Source organism: Babylonia areolata, chromosome 19, assembly GCF_041734735.1.
Source record: "Babylonia areolata isolate BAREFJ2019XMU chromosome 19, ASM4173473v1, whole genome shotgun sequence".
Taxonomy (NCBI): Eukaryota; Metazoa; Mollusca; class Gastropoda; order Neogastropoda; family Buccinidae; genus Babylonia; species Babylonia areolata.
This window is the reverse complement of record NC_134894.1, coordinates 2,970,015-2,993,690: the sequence shown is the minus strand read 5'-3', so window position 1 is coordinate 2,993,690 and position 23,676 is coordinate 2,970,015. Positions and strand designations below refer to the sequence as shown.

Sequence of the window (23,676 nt, the reverse complement as noted above, 5' to 3'; positions counted from 1 at the left end):
TGTCTTACCTATGACCTACACATAAACCCAACACACTGGTCAGGCCTTCAGAGCCTACCCTGCGTTTGTATAAAACAGGAAAAAAAACTGTTTTTCAAAAGAAATTGATAATAAAAGAAAATTAGCAAACAAATAGAAGATAAAGATAAAATGAAAGATAAATAGAAGGTAAATGATTGAAGTGACGTGAGGTGTGACAGTGAGGCAAAGTGGCGTCACACCCCACTGGCATCTGTGTCATCCTGTTCATGCCTGATGGATCACACACACACTGACAGCTGTATGATCAATGGCTTCTCCTCTGCTATGGGAATTCATTTTCTGCTGAGTCTTTTATAAAGGACTATGACTCCAACAGGGAGGCAAGATTGCACTGGCTCTTAGTGCTGCAGCCTGGGGGGCCAGTTGCCCTTTGGGGACCGCCCCAGTGCTGCCTGTACTAAAGCCCTCTTGGTTGAGAGAGAGTGGTTGTAACTTGGGCAAGACACTCCGCTATAATGAGATGCTCGCTTATACATTTTGGACAGTATTTGCTGCTGTTCTGATGGTCATAGCTGGGAATGACTGGCCATCATATACATACATACATACATGCATACATACATACATACATCCATACATACATACATCCATACATCCATCCATCCATCCTTGATTAATCCACAGGGAAATTCATTTAAGCAATGAAACCATGAGAGGCTCATTATAAAAACAAACATAATTTGATCATGCATGCCATAAAAAGAAATTAAAGCTAATCAAATAAAGATGCACAATTGTTATTAACCAACTGAAAAGTTGAGACAATAAATTATTGAACATCAATAACTGCACACACGTGAGTTGAGAAAATGAATTATTGCACATCAACCTGTACAAAAAACAAACAAACAAAAAATCCACCAAATCAACAATTATCAGTAACACACACACACACCTACACCCACACACCCACACACACACAGGCACACACACACACACACACACACACACACACACAGGCACACACACACACACACACACACACACACACACAGGCACACACACACACACAGAGATAAACATTAAAATCCATGTAGTCTGTTCCAAGAAGAGAGGGTGGTGATTGATGTGCAGCAGTACACCAGCACCAGCAGGACCTGTGAAGACCTTCCTGCCACGGTCAGCCCACTGCCGCTCGCCCAAAGACATCTTCCTCTACCACTCCAAGAAGAGCATGAGCTTCGTGGGACCTGGTGAGACCTCCACTGTCTCTCTCCGCACTTCTCCGGGCTGTTCTCCTGTTGCATGCTCTTGGTTTTATGCTGAACCGTTATGTAGTATGGACCCTAAATAGGGCAGGGACTGGATTACAGAAAAAAAGTATGGTGTTGCTTATCTGGGTTTTTTGTTGTTTGGTGTTTTAAAAAAATTACATTTATAGTTGACTTCATCAAGTTTTTGCACCTTATACATAGTAGTAGTAGTTCTTTTTTATGTATTTATCCTTTTTTTTTCTTTTTTTTCTCAAGGGCTGACTAAGCGCGTTGGGTTACGCTGCTGGTCAGGCATCTGCTTGGCAGATGTGGTGTAGCGTATATGGATTTGTCGGAACGCAGTGACGCCTCCTTGAGCTACTGAAACTGAAATTGAAACTATCTGTTATCCTTGGAAATAAAGAAATTGGTCTTGTGTCAACACAAATGAAAAAGCCTCAGAGACAGGAGAAATGGACCTATTTTGCTGACTGAACTGGTGTGCAAAGGGATGAGCTGTCTCATGTAAAAGTGGTGTGCTGTGGTGTGGTGTGGGCTGACAGTCACTATGACACTGTCCTGGTTGTCAGGTGTGCTGTGGTGTGGGTTGATGTCACTGACACTGTCCTGTTGGTTGTCATGTGTCATGTCAGAGTGCTGTGGTGTGGGTTGATGTCACTGACACTGTCCTGGTTGTCATGTGTCATGTCAGAGTGCTGTGGTGTGGGCTGATGTCACTGTGACACTGTCCTGGTTGTCATGTGTCATGTCAGAGTGCTGTGGTGTGGGTTGATGTCACTGTGACACTGTCCTGGTTGTCATGTGTCACGTCAGAGTGGTGTGCTGTGGTGTGGGTGGATGTCACTGTGACACTGTCCTGGTTGTCATGTGTCATGTCAGAGTGCTGTGGTGTGGGTTGATGTCACTGACACTGTCCTGTTGGTTGTCATGTGTCATGTCAGAGTGCTGTGGTGTGGGTTGATGTCACTGTGGCACTGTCCTGGTTGTCATGTGTCATGTCAGAGTGCTGTGGTGTGGGTTGATGTCACTGACACTGTCCTGTTGGTTGTCATGTGTCATGTCAGAGTGCTGTGGTGTGGGTTGATGTCACTGTGGCACTGTCCTGGTTGTCATGTGTCATGTCAGAGTGCTGTGGTGTGGGTTGATGTCACTGACACTGTCCTGTTGGTTGTCATGTGTCATGTCAGAGTGCTGTGGTGTGGGTTGATGTCACTGACACTGTCCTGTTGGTTGTCATGTGTCATGTCAGAGTGCTGTGGTGTGGGTTGATGTCACTGTGGCACTGTCCTGGTTGTCATGTGTCATGTCAGAGTGCTGTGGTGTGGGTTGATGCCAATATGACACTGTCCTGTTGGTTGTCATGTGTCACGTCAGAGTGCTGTGGTGTGGGTTGATGCCAATATGACACTGTCCTGTTGGTTGTCATGTGTCATGTCAGAGTGCTGTGGTGTGGGTTGATGCCAATATGACACTGTCCTGTTGGTTGTCATGTGTCATGTCAGAGTGCTGTGGTGTGGGTTGATGTCACTGACACTGTCCTGTTGGTTGTCATGTGTCATGTCAGAGTGCTGTGGTGTGGGTTGATGTCACTGACACTGTCCTGTTGGTTGTCATGTGTCACGTCAGAGTGCTGTGGTGTGGGTTGATGTCACTGACACTGTCCTGTTGGTTGTCATGTGTCACGTCAGAGTGCTGGGGTGTGGGTTGATGTCACTGACACTGTCCTGTTGGTTGTCATGTGTCACGTCAGAGTAGTATGGCGTGGTGTGGTGTGGTGTGTTGTGGTGTCACTATATGACACTGTCCTGGTTGTCATGTGTCACGTCAGAGTAGTGTGGTGTGGTGTGGTGTGGTGTGGACTGATGTCACTATATGACACTGTCCTGGTTGTCATGTGTCACGTCTGGCGTGGTGTGGTGTGGTGTGGTGTGGACTGATGTCACTATATGACACTGTCCTGGTTGTGAAGTGTCATGTCAGAGTGGTGTGGCTTGGTGTGGGCTGATGTCAGTGTAAAGTAATGTTCTGCTGGTTGTCAACTGTTGAGCACTGTGTTGTTTTTGTCTGTCTTCACCGCACTGCCACACACACCTCACATGACTCTTTCTCTTTCTCTCTGTCTTTCTGCCCCTTCACCATCCTTCCCACCCCACTCCCCCCTCTCTCTCTCTGTGAACCCTCCACTTTCTCTCTGTCTTTCTGCCCCTTCACCATCCTTCCCACCCCACTCCCCCCTCTCTCTCTCTGTGAACCCTCCACTTTCTCTCTGTCTTTCTGCCCCTTCAACATCCTTCCCACCCCACTCCCCCCTCTCTCTCTGTGAACCCTCCACTTTCTCTCTGTCTTTCTGCCCCTTCAACATCCTTCCCACCCCACTCCCCCCTCTCTCTCTGTGAACCCTCCACTTTCTCTCTGTCTTTCTGCCCCTTCACCATCCTTCCTACCCCACTCCCCCCTCTCTCTCTCTGTGAACCCTCCACTTTCTCTCTGTCTTTCTGCCCCTTCACCATTCTTCCCACCCCACTCCCCCCTCTCTCTCTGTGAACCCTCCACTTTCTCTCTGTCTTTCTGCCCCTTCACCATTCTTCCCACCCCACTCCCCCCTCTCTTTCTGTGAACCCTCCACTTTCTCTCTGTCTTTCTGCCCCTTCAACATCCTTCCCACCCCACTCCCCCCTCTCTCTCTGTGAACCCTCCACTTTCTCTCTGTCTTTCTGCCCCTTCACCATCCTTCCTACCCCACTCCCCCCTCTCTCTCTCTGTGAACCCTCCACTTTCTCTCTGTCTTTCTGCCCCTTCACCATCCTTCCCACCCCACTCCCCCCTCTCTCTCTCTGTGAACCCTCCACTTTCTCTCTGTCTTTCTGCCCCTTCACCATCCTTCCCACCCCACTCCCCCCTCTCTCTCTGTGAACCCTCCACTTTCTCTCCATCTTTCTGCCCCTTCAACATCCTTCCTACCCCTCCCCCCCCCCCCACACACACACCCTCCTCTCTCTATGAACCCTCCACTTTGTCTCTTACTGCTGCATATTAACAACATTGGGTAAGCCACTCCTTTGCTATATAATGTAATAATTATGTTTGGAAGTCTCCATGGGATGGGAGGTAAATTTGCTTGCAACTGGTGGTAAATGATAGTTGCTTCCCCATACCTTGGGATATGGTACTACTTGAGCTCTGTGGTGAAACTAAGGTTCAGAAAGTCATAGTGGACAGAGGCCAAGTGGGTGATAATTCGGCCATGTGTGCACACACACACAGACACACACACACACACACACACACACACACACACACACACACACACACACACACACACACACACACACACACACACTCCCTCTCTCTCTCTCTCTCTCTCTCTCTCTCTCTCACTCATTCACTCTGTGACTCCTGGCAAGAAAAGAATTTTCAATGAAGACCGGAATACTGCACATAGTTCTGTTCACACCCACACCACCCCTCAATACCACCCCCAACCCCCCCCCCCATCCCCCATGCCCCATGCACCCCCCTTCCCTCCTCCCCTATTCCCCATGCACCCCCCTCACCACACACATGCAGCAGTGGACGTGTAGTGTGCAGCAGATGTGCTTACTGTGTGACTAATGGTGTGCTGTTGTGTGGCCTCTCACAGCGGAACAACACCCCACCCATGGTGAGTTGATGTGCAGTGCACTGTGTTCTGTCATGTCAGTGATGTGGTCGTCAGCTGGCACTGTGTTCTGTCATGTCAGTGATGTGGTCGTCAGCTAGCACTGTGTTCTGTCATGTCAGTGATGTGGTCGTCAGCTAGCACTGTGTTCTGTCATGTCAGTGATGTGGTCGGTCGTCAGCTGGCACTGTGTTTTGTCATGTCAGTGATGTGGTCGTCAGCTAGCACTGTGTTCTGTCATGTCAGTGGTGTGGTCGTCAGCTTGCACTGTGTTCTGTCATGTCAGTGATGTGGTCGTCAGCTAGCACTGTGTTCTGTCATGTCAGTGATGTGGTCGTCAGCTAGCACTGTGTTCTGTCATGTCAGTGATGTGGTCGTCAGCTAGCACTGTGTTCTGTCATGTCAGTGGTGTGGTCGTCAGCTTTGTGGGCAGATAGAGCTAGTGGTGCAGCACAGTCAGTGGACTGTCAGGTCTGGAATCATCAGCACATTGTCAACACTGATGTCATAATTAGTAGTAGTAGTAGTAGTATTCAAGATAGGCATTGCAAAAAAACAAAAAACAAAAAAACAACAACAACAAAAAAAAAATGCAGGTAATGGAAAATGAGAATTATATTTCAGAAGAAAAATATACTCAGAAAGAATTATTTTAAGAGATGTGATTTATTTGTGTTCAGATGAATTTTACTTTAGCATAATTATGTGTTGTTAACACATGAGTGTGTGTGTGTGTGGTGTGTGTGTGTGTGTGTGTGTGTGTGTGCATGTGTGCATATGTGTATGTGTGTGTGTGTGCTCATGTGCATGCATGCATGCGAGCTTGTGTGTGTGTGTATGTGTGCATATGTGTATGTGTGTGTGTGTGCTCATGTGCATGCATGCATGCGAGCTTGTGTGTGTGTGTGTGTGTGTGTGTGTGTGTGAGAGAGAGAGAGAGAGAGAGAGAGAGTGCATGCATGTGTGTGTGTCTGCTGGTTTGCTTTCTGTATTGCTAGAATAGCACAGTTTCGGCCAGTACATTGTGCCCATTTTGTCTTGTTGATAAAATGCAAACTGACCAGTCCTCAGTTTTTGCAGTAAAAGGAAGGTTTGGAACACAAAAAAATGGACACAGGAAGTGTTGTGGATATAGCTGTGTGGTGTGAACTGGGCATGTAACTTAGTGATGTTGTTTCTTTACTTCTGTGGTTGTTCACTACATTAGCTTTGTGGTGTGAACCAGGCATATAACTTAGTAATGTGGTTTCTTCACTACATTAGCTGTATGGTGTGAACCAGGCATATAACTTAGTAATGTGGTTTTTTCACTACATTAGCTGTATGGTGTGAACTGGGCTAATAGCCTACTGATGTGGTTTCTTCACTACATTAGCTGTATGGTGTGAACCAGGCATATAACTTAGTAATGTGGTTTTTTCACTACATTAGCTGTATGGTGTGAACTGGGCTAATAGCCTACTGATGTGGTTTCTTTACTACAGTGGTTTATTTACTACATTAGCTTTGTGGTATGAACTAGGCATATAGCTTGGTGATGTTTTCTTTACTACATAAGCTGTATGGTGTGAACTGGGCATGTAGTTCGGTGATGTAGTTTCTTCACTACATAAGCTGTATGGTGTGAACTGGGCATGTAGTTTAGTGATGTGGTTTCTTCACTACATAAGCTGTATGGTGTGAACTGGGTATGTAGTTTGGTGATGTAGTTTCTTTACTACATAAGCTGTATGGTGTGAACTGGGCATGTAGTTTGGTGATGTAGTTTCTTTACTACATAAGCTGTATGGTGTGAACTGGGTATGTAGTTCGGTGATGTGGTTTCTTCACTACATAGTGATGTAGTTTCTTTACTACATAGTGATGTAGTTTCTTCACTACATAAGCTGTATGGTGTGAACTGGGCATGTAGTTTGGTGATGTAGTTTCTTTACTACATAGTGATGTAGTTTCTTCACTACATTAGCTGTATGGTGTGAATTGGGCATGTAGTTTAGTGATGTAGTTTCTTCACTACATTAGCTGTATGGTGTGAACTGGGCATGTAGTTTAGTGATGTAGTTTCTTCACTACATTAGCTGTATGGTGTGAACTGGGCATGTAGTTTAGTGATTTGTTTTCTTTGCTACATTAGCTGTATAGTATGAAGTGGGCATGAAGTTTAGTGATGTAGTTTCTTTACCACATATGTATGGTGTGAACTGGGCATGTAGCTTACTGTGGTTTCCTTATGATGATGTGATATGGATTCTTGTGTAGCACCTGTCCACAGTCAGAGACCAGGTTCAAAGCTCTTTACAAACACGGTGCCATTTGCACGACAGTCTGCCTACCTGGGTAGAGCCGACTGACAGCTGCCACTGGGCGCCCATTAATCATTTTTGTGTGTCATTCAGTCAGGTTTCACTCACACACACAATCTCTCTCTTCTCTGTCTGTCTGTCTGTCTGTCTGTCTCTCTCTCTCTCTCTCTCTCTCCCAGTCAAGACCAGTTTGAAGTTTAATTCATCGATTCCGTTTGAATGCCCTTTGAACTAAATTTTGCAGTAGAGGTGGCATGGCAGTCCACACAGTGTGTAGAGGTGACATGGCAGTCCACACAGTGTGTAGAGGTGACATGGCAGTCCACAAATGTCATAGTGTGTAGAGGTGACATGGCAGTTCATACAGTGTGTAGAGGTGACATGGCAGTCCACATAGTGTAGAGGTGACATGGCAGTCCACACAGTGTGTAGAGGTGACATGGCAGTCCACACAGTGTGTAGAGGTGACATGGCAGTCCACACAGTGTGTAGAGGTGACATGGCAGTCCACATAGTGTGTAGAGGTGACATGGCAGTCCACACAGTGTGTAGAGGTGACATGGCAGTCCACACAGTGTGTAGAGGTGACATGGCAGTCCACACATTGTCACAGTGTGTAGAGGTGACATGGCAGTCCACATAGTGTAGAGGTGACATGGCAGTCCACATAGTGTAGAGGTGACATGGCAGTCCACACAGTGTGTAGAGGTGACATGGCAGTCCACACATTGTCACAGTGTGTAGAGGTGACAGGGCAGTCCACATAGTGTAGAGGTGACATGGCAGTCCACACAGTGTGTAGAGGTGACATGGCAGTCCACATAGTGTAGAGGTGACATGGCAGTCCACACAGTGTGTAGAGGTGACATGGCAGTCCACATAGTGTAGAGGTGACATGGCAGTCCACATAGTGTAGAGGTGACATGGCAGTCCACACAGTGTGTAGAGGTGACATGGCAGTCCACATAGTGTAGAGGTGACATGGCAGTCCACACAGTGTGTAGAGGTGACATGGCAGTCCACACAGTGTGTAGAGGTGACATGGCAGTCCACACAGTGTGTAGAGGTGACATGGCAGTCCACATAGTGTGTAGAGGTGACATGGCAGTCCACACAGTGTGTAGAGGTGACATGGCAGTCCACACAGTGTGTAGAGGTGACATGGCAGTCCACACAGTGTGTAGAGGTGACATGGCAGTCCACACAGTGTGTAGAGGTGACATGGCAGTCCACATAGTGTAGAGGTGACATGGCAGTCCACACAGTGTGTAGAGGTGACATGGCAGTCCACACAGTGTGTAGAGGTGACATGGCAGTCCACACAGTGTGTAGAGGTGACATGGCAGTCCACAAATGTCACAGTGTGTATGTCTGTCACACACAGTGGGCAATACAGCAGAATAGGCAGTGTCAAGATGTTCCATCAGTGTGGTGTGTATGTTGCAGACATATTCCAGCAGTGTTCTGTGCGTGTTTCAGATGTGCTTTAGCAGTGTGGTTTGTGTGTTTTTGTGTTGCAGATGTATTCTAGCAGTGTGGTGTGTGTGTTCCAAATGTGTACCTTGATGTGGTGTGCGTGTGTTTGTGTGTTGCAGACGTGTTCCAGCAGTGTGGTGTGTGTGCTCGAGACATGTTCCTCAGTGTGGTAGTGTAGTATGTGTTGTAGACGTGTTCCAGCAAAATGGCGTGTATGTTACAGATGTATTACTCACTTTGGTGTGTATGTTGCAGACATGTTCCAGCAGTGCAGTGTATGTGTTCCAGATGTGATATATGGCATGTATGTTCCAGACGTGTTCCAGCAAAATGGCGTGTATGTTCCAGACGTGTCATTCAGCGTGACGTGTGTGTTGCAGACGTGTCATTCAGTGTGACGTGTATGTTCCAGACGTGTCATTAAGTGTGACGCGTGTGTAGCAGACGTGTCATTCAGCGTGACGTGTATGTTGCAGACGTGTCATTCAGCGTGACATGTGTGTTGCAGACGTGTCATTCAGCATGACGTGTGTGTTCCAGACGTGTCATTAAGTGTGACGCGTGTGTTGCAGACGTGTCATTCAGCGTGACGTGTGTGTTGCAGATCTGTTGCTGAAGTGTGTGGACATGGACTGGGAGCTGCACCGGCCTTACCTGCAGAAGTCGGAGACGTTGGCCCAGCTGTTGAGGGATGTGGACGACCCCGCCACTCAGAACTACTACCGCAGTCCTGCCGCCCAGACCCTGGATAACTACGTGTCGCACAGCAACTACTATAGGTCAGCACACAATCGCACACACTTGTGTGTTGTTGTTGTGGTTTTGTTGTTTTTTTTGCAAAGGAAAGCAGACCAAAATTTCACTGAGTCCACCCATTCAAAAAAACCACCAAACTTTCCTCTGGTGAATGATGTAAAATAACACTTGCAAAGATTATATATGTGTCTATCTATCTATCTATCTCTCTCTCTCTCTCTCTCTCTCTCTCTCTCTCTCTCTCTCTATATATATATATATATATATATATATCCATCTCTCTCTCTTTCTCTGTGTGTGTGTGTGTGTGTGTGTGTGTGTGTGTGTGTGTGTAGGTGCTGTGTCCATATATATAGAGACACACAGACAGAGAAAGAGAGAGGGAGAGAGACAGATCACAGACAGACAGAAAGAGAGAGAGAGAGAGAGACAGATCACAGACAGACAGACAGAAAGAGAGAGAGAGAGACAGATCACAGACAGACAGACAGAAAGAGAGAGAGACAGATCACAGACAGACAGACAGAAAGAGAGAGAGACAGATCACAGACAGACAGACAGAAAGAGAGAGAGACAGATCACAGACAGACAGACAGACAGAAAGAGAGAGAGAGAGACAGATCACAGACAGACAGACAGAAAGAGAGAGAGACAGATCACAGACAGACAGACAGACAGAAAGAGGGAGAGAGACAGATCACAGACAGACAGACAGAAAGAGGGAGAGAGACAGATCACAGACAGACAGACAGACAGAAAGAGGGAGAGAGAGACAGATCACAGACAGACAGACAGAAAGAGGGAGAGAGAGACAGATCACAGACAGACAGACAGACAGAAAGAGGGAGAGACAGATCACAGACAGACAGACAGACAGAAAGAGGGAGAGAGAGACAGATCACAGACAGACAGAAAGAGAGAGAGACAGATCACAGACAGACAGACAGAAAGAGAGAGAGACAGATCACAGACAGACAGAAAGAGGGAGAGAGAGACAGATCACAGACAGACAGAAAGAGAGAGAGAGACAGATCACAGACAGACAGACAGAAAGAGGGAGAGAGAGACAGATCACAGACAGACAGAAAGAGGGAGAGAGAGACAGATCACAGACAGACAGACAGAAAGAGAGAGAGAGAGACAGATCACAGACAGACAGACAGAAAGAGAGAGAGAGAGATCACAGACAGACAGACCACAGACAGACAGACAGAAAGAGAGAGAGACAGATCACAGACAGACAGACCACAGACAGACAGACAGAAAGAGAGAGAGACAGATCACAGACAGACAGACAGACAGAAAGAGGGAGAGAGACAGATCACACACAGACAGACAGACAGAAAGAGGGAGAGAGAGACAGATCACAGACAGACAGAAAGAGAGAGAGAGAGACAGATCACAGACAGACAGACAGAAAGAGAGAGAGACAGATCACAGACAGACAGAAAGAGAGAGAGACAGATCACAGACAGACAGACAGAAAGAGAGAGAGAGAGACAGATCACAGACAGACAGACAGAAAGAGAGAGAGACAGATCACAGACAGACAGACAGACAGAAAGAGGGAGAGAGAGACAGATCACAGACAGACAGACAGAAAGAGGGAGAGAGACAGATCACAGACAGACAGACAGAAAGAGGGAGAGAGAGACAGATCACAGACAGACAGACAGACAGAAAGAGGGAGAGAGAGATCACAGACAGACAGAAAGAGGGAGAGAGAGGGACAGATCACAGACAGACAGACCACAGACAGACAGACAGAAAGAGAGAGAGACAGATCACAGACAGACAGACAGAGGGAGAGAGAGACAGATCACACACAGACAGACAGAGAGAGACAGATCACACACAGACAGACAGACAGAAAGAGAGAGATCACACACAGACAGACAGAAAGAGAGAGAGAGAGACAGATCACAGACAGACAGAAAGAGAGAGAGAGAGACAGATCACAGACAGACAGAAAGAGAGAGACAGATCACAGACAGACAGAAAGAGAGAGAGAGACAGATCACAGACAGACAGAAAGAGAGAGACAGATCACAGACAGACAGAAAGAGAGAGACAGATCACAGAGAGACAGTATGGGCAGTAACACCTGGCAGCAGCAGCCTCTGTGTCGTGACAAAGGGTGCTACACTTGTGTGTATCTATCTCTATCTCCCTCTCTCTGGAACTGAACCCCAGACTCCCCCGTGACAGGTGGGTATGCTGACCACTGTTCTACCAAGGATCAATACAATGTAATGCAATGCAATGCAATGCAATGCAATACAAGACAAGACAATACAATACATATTGACCACTGTTCTACCAAGGATCAATACAATGTAATGCAATACAATGCAATACAAGACAAGACAATACAATACAATACAATACATATTGACCACTGTTCTACCAAGGATCAATACAATGTAATGCAATGCAATGCAATGCAATACAATACAAGACAAGACAAGACAATACAATACATATTGACCACTGTTCTACCAAGGATCAATACAATGTAATGCAATATAATGCAATGCAATACAAGACAAAGACAAGACAATACAATGCAATACATATTGACCACTGTTCTACCAAGGATCAATGCAATGCAATGCAATACAATACAATACAATACAATACAATACATATTGACCACTGTTCTACCAAGGATCAATACAATAATGCAATACAATGCAATACAATACAGTACAATACAATACAATACATGTTGACCACTGTTCTACCAAGGATCAATACAATGTAATGCAATATAATGCAATGCAATACAAGACAAAGACAAGACAATACAATGCAATACATATTGACCACTGTTCTACCAAGGATCAATACAATGCAATGCAATGCAATACAATACAATACAATACAATACAGTACAATACAATACAATACAATACAATACATGTTGACCACTGTTCTACCAAGGATCAATACAATGTAATGCAATACAATGCAATACAATACAATACAATGCAATGCAATACAATACAATACAATACAATACAAAGCAATGAAATACAACACAAGACAATACAACATAATTCAGTACAATCCAGTACAATCCAACTGAATGGAATACGATACAATACAATGCAATACAGTGCAATACAATGCAATACAATACAATACAATACAATGCATTGTGATGTCATGCAACACAACACAAACAACACAACAATCACAACAACACAACACAAGAATCACAACAACACAACACAACACAACACAACATTCACAACCCAAACAACACAACGCAGCACAACATTCACCCAAACAACACAGAGCAACACAACATTAACAGCACAATAACACAACACAACATTCACAGCCCCACAAAAACACAACACAACACAACATTCACAACAACACAATGCAACACAGCAATCACAACACAACACAACAATCACAACACAACACAACAATCACAACACAACAATCACAACACAACACAACATTCACAACCCAAACTACACAGCACAACACTCCACTCTTGGCGCCACGCCTGGCTGTGTGTCCCCAGCAATGACTACAAGTCCAGCGGGACGGAGAAGGGTCCCCGGGACGAGGAGGAGGGGCTGAAGCCCCTGGACCACCCTGCCCACATCTCCGAGAGACGCACAGGCAGCATGTCCGTCCTCAAGCTGGGTGTCGATGACCCCCTGGTCACCAAGAGAGGTCAGTCCTCAACGCACACACCGTCATGAGAAGCAGGACACACACACAAGACACAAGATGCAACAATACATAGTTATCTGTAAAAGAGAAATTGTTGGCACTTTTGATGATAAAAACAGTGACATACTAAAACAACAAAACAAAACAGCAACAACACAGCATGCATGGATGTTTGTGATTGGCACTGCTGTATTCTGTGTGTGTGTGTGTGTGTGTGTGTGTGTGTCTGTGTGTAGCCATGGCGATAGCGCTGGGCAACTTGTACCATGATGACCTGGATGTGGACCTCAGTGAGGTGGCCGGAGTACTAGCCGCCGCCAACATCCTGGGCTTCAGACAGCTGGTGCAGGGGTGCGTCTGTCCCTCTGTCCATCTGTCCCTCTATCTGTCCCTTTGTCCATCTGTCTGTCCATCTGTCTGTCCCTCTGTCTGTCCATCTGTCCCTCAATCTGTCCCTTTGTCCATCTGTCTTTCCCTCTGTCTGTCCATCTGTCCCTCAGTCTGTCCCTTTGTCCATCTGTCTTTCCATCTGTCTGTCCATCTGTCCCTCAATCTGTCCCTTTGTCCATCTGTCTGTCCATCTGTCTGTCCATCTGTCTGTCCCTCTATCTGTCCCTTTGTCCATCTGTCTGTCCCTCTGTCTGCCCCTCTGTCTGTCCCTTTGTCCATCTGTCTTTCCATCTGTCTGTCCCTCAATCTGTCCCTTTGTCCATCTGTCTTTCCATCTGTCTGTCCCTCGATCTGTCCCTTTGTCCATCTGTCTTTCCATCTGTCTGTCCCTCTATCTGTCCTTTTGTCCATCTGTCTTTCCATCTGTCTGTCCCTCGATCTGTCCCTTTGTCCATCTGTCTGTCCCTCTGTCTGTCCCTCTATCTGTCCCTTTGTCCATCTGTCTGTCCCTCTGTCTGCCCCTCTGTCTGTCCCTTTGTCCATCTGTCTTTCCATCTGTCTGTCCCTCTGTCTGTCCCTCTATCTGTCCCTTTGTCCATCTGTCTGTCCCTCTGTCTGCCCCTCTATCTGTCCCTTTGTCCATCTGTCTTTCCATCTGTCTGTCCCTCTATCTGTCCTTTTGTCCATCTGTCTGTCCATCTGTCCCTCAATCTGTCCTTTTGTCCATCTGTCTGTCCATCTGTCTGTCCCTCTGTCCCTCAATCTGTCCTTTTGTCCATCTGTCTGTCCATCTGTCTGTCCCTCTATCTGTCCCTTTGTCCATCTGTCTGTCCCTCTATCTGTCCCTTTGTCCATCTGTCTGTCCCTCTGTCTGTCCCTTTGTCCATCTGTCTGTCTGTCTGTCCCTCTATCTGTCCCTTTGTCCATCTGTCTGTCTGTCTGTCCGTCCGTATCCTGGGTTTCACACAGCTGGTTCAGGGGTACTTCTGGTATTTCTTTGTAGCGTTAAAACTGAAAGCATGTTGGCCACAATGTTTAATCGAGTTTTTGTTTTGAAATCCTCATCAGTTTTTCATTTGGTTACCTGAGACTGCAGGTTTGATCATACGTACAGAAGGGTGATGAAAATATGTGTGAGAGAATCGCAATGATTATGCCAGAATTATAAGGCGATCTTGAATGCAGAAGGTAGTGCAAACTCAGTGTAAACTTTTTTTTAAGTATGTTGTAATATGGACACACTTTGATTTTACCATAATCAGGCTGGTAACACTTTATTTATTATTCTTCTTTTTTTTTCAAAACTCTATTCCAAATAAACAGGTGTGTAAGGTTTGGTGTTGACATATACATCTCACTAGCTCTGGCCATCAGGTGATGACCGCCTCTTAAAAATTCCCTCCTACAGAACCAGATCATATGGAAAACGCACCTTCTCTTTCCAGGGTTCTTCCGCATGGAACTCACTCCCGTTTCCTGTCCATCATGCTGTTTCTTGCCCTTCTTTCAAAACCTCTTTGAAAAACCCATTTATTTCCAGCTGTTCAGATCAGTAAATAACTCCTTGTCTTCACTTTTATGTTTGAATCAAGTTTATTTTTTACTTCTATTGTTTTTTTCTATTTTTAAATGTATACATGTTGATATGCCGTGAATGATTGGGATGTGCGTGTATGTGCGCCTGTGTGTGTCTACATCTTGTGTGGAGTGGGTGTGGGTTTGTGGGATGGAGTTGGAACGGGATGATTTGTGTGTGCAGGTGTGTTAGTGTGTTTTTAGTATGCACGCATCATTGCATTTTTTATTGTAGACACCCAGGGCTTTTGTATCATTAGATTTGGCGTACCAAATGTCCTTTTATTATGAAATACACAGGTGTCTTAACATGTAGAAATGACACTGATGAACAGTGAAGTGTTCCTGTGTACACAGGTGTGTAATGTGCACATGTGTGTGATGAACAGTGAAGTGTTCCTGTGTACACAGGTGTGTAATGTGCACATGTGTGTGATGAACAGTGGTGTGTTCCTGTGTTCACAGGTGTGCAGAAATCATGTTGAAATCCATCAGCTGCCGCACTGTGTGTCGTTACCACCTGGCTGCTTCCAAGGTACTGGTGCCAGTCCCTGTGTCGACTGCTCTGTGTGTGTGTGTGTGTGTGTGTGTGTGACTTACTTGACTTGACTTGACTGGACTGGACTTGAGTGTGTGTGTGTGTGTGTGTGTGTGTGTGTGTGTGTGTGTGTGTGTCTCAGTGTGTGTATTTGTGCATGTTTTTATGTTTTAATGAGTTAGCCTGCGCTGTCCGTTGATAAGAGCCTGTTCCTGTGTATACACTGTGATAGGTAAAACAGATTATCATGTTCTTTATGAGTGTGTGCTCACATAAGAAATTTATGGATATACTTAGATATCTGCATATGCACTTTTCTAAATGTGTGTGAGTAATTTCTCAGATTTTGAGCGTGCAGTGTAAGTCTCTTTTGCTTTGTATTATTCACGTTTAGTTTTCTTTTTTCTTTTTTCTTTTATTCTTCACAATGTGTAAAGGAGTAAGGGAGAGTGTGGTTGTTGGGATAAAAGTGCACAGAAAACAGAAGAGGCCATGTGCAGTGTGTTTTTAGTGTGGAATGTGTGGTGTTGGAAGTTGTTGGTGTGCACTGTAAACAGAAGACATCAGTGTGTGTGTACTGCTGACAAAGACACCGGTACATGTTTACTGCAGCAGAAGACATCAGTGTGTGTACTGTAGAGGAAAACACCAGTGTGTGTGTACTGTAGAGGAAGAAATCATCGCGTTTGTACTGTAGAGGAAGACATCAGTGCATGTGTACTGTAGCGGAAGGCATCAGTGTGTGTTTTTGTAGTGGAAGACACCCGTGTAAGTGTACTGAAGCAGAAGACATCAGTGTGTGTGTACTGTAGATGAAGACATCAGTGTGTGTGTACTGAAGAGAAAGACATCAGTGTGTGTGTACTATGGAGGTAAACATCAGTGTGTGTGTACTGTAGAGAAAGACATCAGTGTGTGTGTACTGTAGAGAAAGACATCAGTGTGTGTGTGTACTGTATGTGTGTGTGTGTTTTCAGTATCAACAGGAAAATGTGGTGCTGGCCTGTGAGCGATGGCTGGACCTCAACCTGATCCCCAAGGTAAGGTCACCCACGTACCTCACCTGTCCTCACCCTCCACAGTTACCTGTACTCCTTCTTCTTGGCAGTCACTCTCCTTCCTCTTCGTCACGTCAACTTGTGGCTAGAAATTCCCAGACAAGTTTCAGTTGTCCTAGGGACAAGTAGACAAAAAAGAGAGTTTTATTGCATGATTTATGGCAGTCAGTGATGATAGCCGTCTTTAAAACAGAGCAGTGGCAGCAGTAACACTGACCTAACTGACAGGCACTATTGCCAAGTAGTTAGAGCACTGGACTTTTCAGTCCTGGGATTCTGGGTCTGAATGTCAGCCCTGTGTGGTGGGTTCAGGGTAGAGGTCTGTGCCTGGACCTCCTTCATGAATATACATTCAGAACATCAAGTTTATAGTTGCTTGCTCTGTGGTGATGTGACAGTGTAACAGATGAAAGAACCATTGTATGTTCACGTCTTCTAGTTATGATGACATCCATCACATATTCAGTATGTACATGTGACAGGACAGGACTTTATACGATTTTCTTTTCGTATAAGATTTTCTTGTTGTCCTGTTCATCGATATCTGTGTTGTATTGTGACATGTTCCAAATAAAATACTGTTTAAACCAAAGAACCATGGAAGGGTGTGACAGTTATTCATTTTTTTTCTAATTTCGTTTGTGACTTAAAATGTTTATTTTTCTTACCTGAATGTTTTTTTTGTTTTTTACATGATGTTCATATGAACATAGTAGTCAAGGAAGGGTAAGCCAGTTACCTGTTTATCTCTACAAAACTTATTCGTCTGTTGACAAGCATATGAATGAGCGTCTGAAAATTTCCTGTTGTAATTGTTTGGAGCAGACACCAGAATTGTTTTGACTGTAGTGAACTGAATGACGGGGCAGTGTTTGTGTGGCAGCTGTCGATGCAGATCCAGCTGAGGGAGATCAGCATGGAACTGCTGCAGAAGATCCTCAAGTCCCACAGGTGAGGACAGGTGTTTGGGACGCAGGTGTGTGATGAACAGTTACGTTTGTGTGTGTTTGTACCTGTCCATATATAGTTTGCTATGTACGTTGTGCTTTGTGTGTACTTTTGATGCATTGTCTTGTCACAGTTTGTAATATTTTCTGACGGGCGCAATAGCCGAATGGTTAAAGCGTTGGACTGTCAATCTGAGGGTCCCGGGTTCGAATCACGGTGACGGCGCCTGGTGGGTAAAGGGTGGAGATTTTTACGATCTCCCAGATCAACATATGTGCAGACCTGCTAGTGCCTGAACCCCCTTCGTGTGTATATGCAAGCAGAAGATCAAATATGCACGTTAAAGATCCTGTAATCCATGTCAGCATTCGGTGGGTTATGGAAACAAGAACATACCCAGCATGCACACCCCCGAAAACGGAGTATGGCTGCCTACATGGCGGGGTAAAAACGGTCATACACGTAAAAGCCCACTCGTGTGTATACGAGTGAACGCAGAAGAAGAAGAAGTAATATGTTCTCAGTTGGTCTTACCTGCATGCTGTGATGGATGATGTCATGTATTGTGATGTGTTCTTGTTGAGTTATTGTATTGTAAAGCGTTTTGAGTGAAATTATTTGATTAGGCACTATATGAATAAAGTTATTATTATTATTATCATTATTATTATTATTATTATCTGTACCTTACCAGCATGTGCCTGTGTTTACACTGAAGAGTCCTGGTTACAGTGATCATACAGTGATTCACAGATTGTTGGTACCATGATCTTGTGTGTGTGTTTGTGTGTGTGTGTTATTGTGTGTGTGTGTGTTGTCATGTGTGTGTGTGTTGCTGTGTGTGCGTTGCCATGTGTGTGTGTGCGTTGCCATGTGTGTGTACGTGCAGCTTGCATGAAGAGAAGGTGGGTACAGTGGGCACAGGTCACTGTTTCAGGCTGTTTGTGTACAACGAGTACAGCGTGTTTCGAACCCTGGCCTACTGGCTGTTCCTGCAGATGAACCCAGACATCCAGCTGATGCCTTCCCACTCCACCGTCCTCTCCTTCTTCAACAGGTCAGCCTCCCCCCATGCCCCCTCCCCGCCCCCCCCCCCCCCCTACACACACCCCTCTCCCTCTCACTCCTCCATCCTCTCCTTCTTCAACAGGTCAGCCTCCCCCCATGCCCCCTCCCCGCCCCTCCCCCCCCCTACACACACCCCTCTCCCTCTCACTCCTCCATCCTCTCCTTCTTCAACAGGTCAGCCTCCCCCCATGCCCCCTCCCCGCCCCTCCCCCCCCCCTACACACACCGCTCTCTCACTCCTCCATCCTCTCCTTTTTTAAAGGTTCAGTCTCCTCCCCCCCACCGCCCACACCCATTCCCGCCCACCCCCCTCCCTCCCATCGACCCCCTCTCCCACCATCATCCTGTCCTCTGCAACCGTTAGGCCTCCTCCCCTCCCACGCCCCCCCCCCACAACCATTGCCACCCCCACCCCCTCTCACACCATCATCCTGTCCTCTTCAACCGTTAGGCCTCCTCCCCCCCTCCCCTCCCCCACAACCCCCCCCCAACCATTGCCACCCCCACACCCCTCTCTCTCCGTCGTCCTGTCTTCCTTCAACAGTTCAGCCCCCTCCCCACACTCCCCTGTCTCACTGCCTCGTTCACATTGAGCTGTGTCCGTGCAGTGTTGATTTTTTTTTGCAGAATAGTGCATGTGATGATAGTTGTACTGACATGTGATGATAGTTGTACTGACATGTGATGATAGTTGTACTGACATGTGATGAATGTGTGCAGTCTCCCCAAGACCAACTCTTTCCTGGAGTCGGACGAAGGCCGTGTTTATCTTCCCCTGTTCCAGTCCATGCGTCTGCATGGCGTCACTGACAGTCAGTGGTCTCCCTTGCTTTCTCCTCTGTCTCTTTCTCCTCCCACCATCATCATCGTCATCATCTTTTATCTCTTTCTCTTTCATCATCTCCATGATCATCATCGTCATCATCTTTTATCTCTTTCTCTTTCACCATCTCCATGGTCATCATCGTCATCATCTTTCTCTTTCACCATCTCCATGATCATCATCGTCATCATCTTTCTCTTTCACCATCTCCATGGTCATCATCGTCATCATCTTTCTCTTTCACCATCTCCGTGATCATCATCGTCATCATCTTTCTCTTTCACCATCTCCGTGATCATCATCGTCATCATCTTTCTCTTTCACCATCTCCATGATCATCATCATCATCATCTTTCTCTTTCACCTTCTCCGTGTTCATCATTGTCATCATCTTTATTGTCATCATCATCATCTTTGTTACCATCTCCCAGATCATCATCATCATTGTCTTTATCATCATCATCCTTACCATTATCATCATGATCTTTATAATCATTGTAATCATCTTTATTGTCATCATCACCATAATCGTTATCATCATCATAATCTTTCTCATTGACCATTGTCATAATTTTTCTCTTACACCTTCTTCTTGAGCATATTTTGTGTTGATTTACTATCCTGTCATGTGTTGATGTATGGTCCATGTTGATATATCACATCAGCTGTTTACGTACATATGATTTGTTGGTATATATGTCTTACGTTGTCCTATGTCTCTCTCAGGTTGCAACATTCAAGATGTGCGTACTTAAAATGTGTGACGTAGGATAGAGTACATGTTTGTTGCTATACACATCATATTTTGATGTGTTGATGTGTCAGTTATGATGGGGAATGTATTTGTTGGCGTACAGATCCTATGTTGATGTGTTGATGTATCAGTTATTATAGAGGATGTATTTGTCGGTGTACGTATCTAATATTGTTGCGTCAATCCAGGGCGTGGTGATGTGTGTAGACGTATGACATCTTCATACGTCGATGGTGTGTTGATGTGTATAGAATCTAATATGTTGATGTTGAATGATGTTTTCCCCACAGCCTGCAACATTCAGGACATACAGATGATGAACATCCTGCCCCAGCCATGGCTTATCTCCCTTCTGTCTCAACACTACCACTCTGTGAGTTCTCTGCCCTTGCATCTCCCAATCTTCCCTTGATTTACGCTTTCTATGTTACACTTGCTTGATAAAAAATGTGTTTTATTTGTTCTGCTACTGTCTTGCTCTCCCTTCCTTTCTTGAAGCCATTTGATAGTTTTCAGCTTTGTCTTTTCTTTCCATTCCACAGTGTCTTTGTCTGTCCTTTTTCTTGAAAAGTCTCTCTCTCTGTCTCTCTCTCTCTCTCTCTCTGTGTGTGTGTGTGTGTGTGTGTGTGTGTGTGTGTGTGTGTGTGTGTTCAATAGTAGTCAGTGTATATGACTGTATGCCTTTTTTTTTTTTTTTTTTTTTTAATAGCAATCCAGGAAGTATAAATCAATTTTCCAGATAAGATTATATGTGTGGGTGTTTAATCATGGACAAACTCTTGTACGTTTTAGTTAATGTTCGATTATTGTGACAAAATTTCTGGGTTTTTTTCTTGATCTGTTTTATATTTGTATGCCTTTTTCCTTATCATATAAGTCAATGTGTGTGAATGTCTTTCACATACAGGTCTGTGTGAATGTGCTTTTCTTTTTCTACATGAGTGCATGTGTGTGTGTTTTTTTCTGTGCGTATGTGAATGTGTGGTTGTTGTTTTTTCCATAAAAGTAACTCTGTGATTGTGTGTGTGTGTGTGTGTGTGTGTGTGTGTGTGTGTGTGTGTGTGTTTTCTCACATGTGTCTGTCTGTATGTGTATTTGTTTTGCACCCAAGTTTCTGTGTTTTGTCTTTTCATCTTGAAAGTCTTAGTTTTTATGTCTTTTTCCATATGTGTGTGTGTGTGTGTGCACATGTGGGTGCGCATGTGTGTGTGTATGTGTGTGTATGCATTTATGTGTGTATGTGTGTGTGTATGTGTGTGTGTGTACAAACCACGCTGCCTGCTAACTGTTGTGTATGATGTGTTGCCATGACAACCTCAGCTGCAGGGAGGAGGAGACATGACCATCAGAGACTTTCACTCTGCTGCTGTGCGTCAGGGCTTCATTGTGGATGATGTGAGTTCTGCTTGTGTGTGTGTGTGTGTGTGTGTGTGTGAGAGAGAGAGAGAGAGGCTGCGTGTGAGGCTGTGTGTGCAGGGGTACAGTAGTGAGTACAGCACTGTGACACCAGTGGTGTGTGGTCAGGCCACCTCAGATGTCTTAAAAGACTAATTTTGTTTCTTGATGACATGGTAGCGCATTACTTGCTCTTTTTGTTACATGATCATGTGTTTGCACCCATTCATGATAATGATACAGATACTGATGTAGCACCTATCACCGGCCAGAGACCAAGCTCAAAGTGCTTTACAAACACAGGATCATTTGCACCTACCTGGGTAGAGCCATCTGACAGCTGGGCACTCATTGTTTCCTTTGTCATTCAATCAGGTTTAAGTCATGCACGCACGCACTCACACAAACATCTAACAGTTTACGTTGTGGGGCCATTTTCTTATTTACCCCACCATGTAGACAGCCATACTCCATTTTCGGGGGTGTGCATGCAGAGTATGTTGTTGTTTCCATAACTTACTGAACCCTGACATAGATTACAGGATCTTTTATCTTCTGTGTGCATACACACAGGAAGGGGGTTCAGGCACTTGCTAGCAGGTCTGCACATATGTTGAACTGGGAGGTCAGAAAAATCTCCATCCATAACTCACTGGCTGTGGCGGGGATCAAACTCAGGAAACTCGGGCAGGGATCCAGTGTTCTAACCATTTGACCACTGCACCCATCATGAGGGGCAACGGCCGGTACTTGAATGAATTATCTGACGGGCACAATGGTTGAGTGGTGAAAGCATTGGACTTTCAATCTGAGGGTCCTGGATTCGAATCTTGGTAACAGTGCTTGGTGGGTAAAAGGTGGAGATTTTTTCGATCTCCCAGGTCAACATATGTGCAGACCTGCTTGTGTCTGAACCCCTTTGTATGTATACGTAAGCAGAAGATCAAATACACACGTTAAAGATCCTGTAATTCATGTCACAGTTAGGTGGATTATGGAAATGAGAACATGGCCACCATGCCCATGCCTGAAAACAGAGTATAGATGCCTATACATAGCAGGGTAAAAACAGTCATGCACGTAAAAGCCCACTCATGTACATACAAGTGAACGTGGGAGTTGTAGCCCATGAATGAAGAAGAATAGTAAGAAGAATGAATTCTGTGCACCAGTGTGGGTATCTGGGTGTGTGTTGCGTGCAGGAGCCGCACTACCACTCAGAGGTGTTGTCTCTGCACGGCTTCCACTTTGAACTGAAGGCAGTGAGGGAGGACGTGGCTACCAGCACTTATGTCATCTCCATGGAGGTGTGTGTGTGTGTGTGTGTGTGTCTGTGTGTGTGTGTGTGTGTGTGTGTGTGTGTGTGTGTGTGTGTGTGTGTGTGTGTGTGTGTGTGTGTCTGTGTGTGAGTGAGTGAGTGTGTGTGTGTGTGTGTGTATGTGTGTGTGTGTGAGTGAGTGAGTGTGTGTGTGTGTGTGTGTGTGTGTGTGTGTACACACCCAGCTGTCTGTGAATTGAATGTGTGTGTGTGTGTCTGTGTGTGAGTGTGTGTGTGTGTGTGTGTGTGTGTGTGTGTGTGTGTGTGTGTGTGTGTGTGTGTGTGTGTGTGTGTGTGTGTGTGTGTGTGTGTGTGTGTGTGTGTGTACACACCCAGCTGTCTGTGAATTGAATGTGTGTGTGTGTCTGTGTGTGAGTGTGTGTCTGTGTGTGAGTGTGTGTGAGTGTGTGTGTGTGAGTGTGTATGTCTGTGTGTGTGTGAGTGAGTGTGTGTGTGTGTGTGTGTGTGTGTGTGTTTGTGTGTGTGTGTGTACACACCCAGCTGTCAGTGAATTGAATGTGTGTGTGTGTGTGTGCGTTTGTGAGTATGCGTGTATGTGTGTGTAAATGCCCAACTGTCTGTGAATTGAACATGTGTGTGTGTGTGTGAATGTGTGTGCATGTCCGTGTGTGTGTGTGCGTGTCCGTGTGTGTGTGTGTATGTGCAT

General features: G+C 45.4%; 1 protein-coding gene across 2 annotated transcripts in view; it reads left to right on the top strand.

The window, feature by feature from the left end:
* The window catches only part of LOC143293376 (BTB/POZ domain-containing protein 16-like), a 51,323-nt gene that overhangs the window by 23,856 nt on the left and 3,791 nt on the right, over positions 1–23,676 (top strand). Inside the window, exons 5-17 of one of the 2 annotated variants that reach the window (XM_076604186.1) lie at positions 1,117–1,235; positions 4,897–4,917; positions 9,298–9,472; positions 12,988–13,142; positions 13,379–13,493; positions 15,573–15,642; positions 16,623–16,685; positions 17,587–17,654; positions 18,589–18,708; positions 19,440–19,531; positions 20,587–20,669; positions 21,617–21,691; positions 22,894–22,998. In XM_076604186.1, the coding sequence (XP_076460301.1) occupies positions 1,117–1,235; positions 4,897–4,917; positions 9,298–9,472; positions 12,988–13,142; positions 13,379–13,493; positions 15,573–15,642; positions 16,623–16,685; positions 17,587–17,654; positions 18,589–18,708; positions 19,440–19,531; positions 20,587–20,669; positions 21,617–21,691; positions 22,894–22,998 (1,261 nt within the window). The remainder of the gene's footprint in view (positions 1–1,116; positions 1,236–4,896; positions 4,918–9,297; positions 9,473–12,987; positions 13,143–13,378; positions 13,494–15,572; positions 15,643–16,622; positions 16,686–17,586; positions 17,655–18,588; positions 18,709–19,439; positions 19,532–20,586; positions 20,670–21,616; positions 21,692–22,893; positions 22,999–23,676) is intronic. The other variant, XM_076604187.1, reaches the window with a different exon arrangement.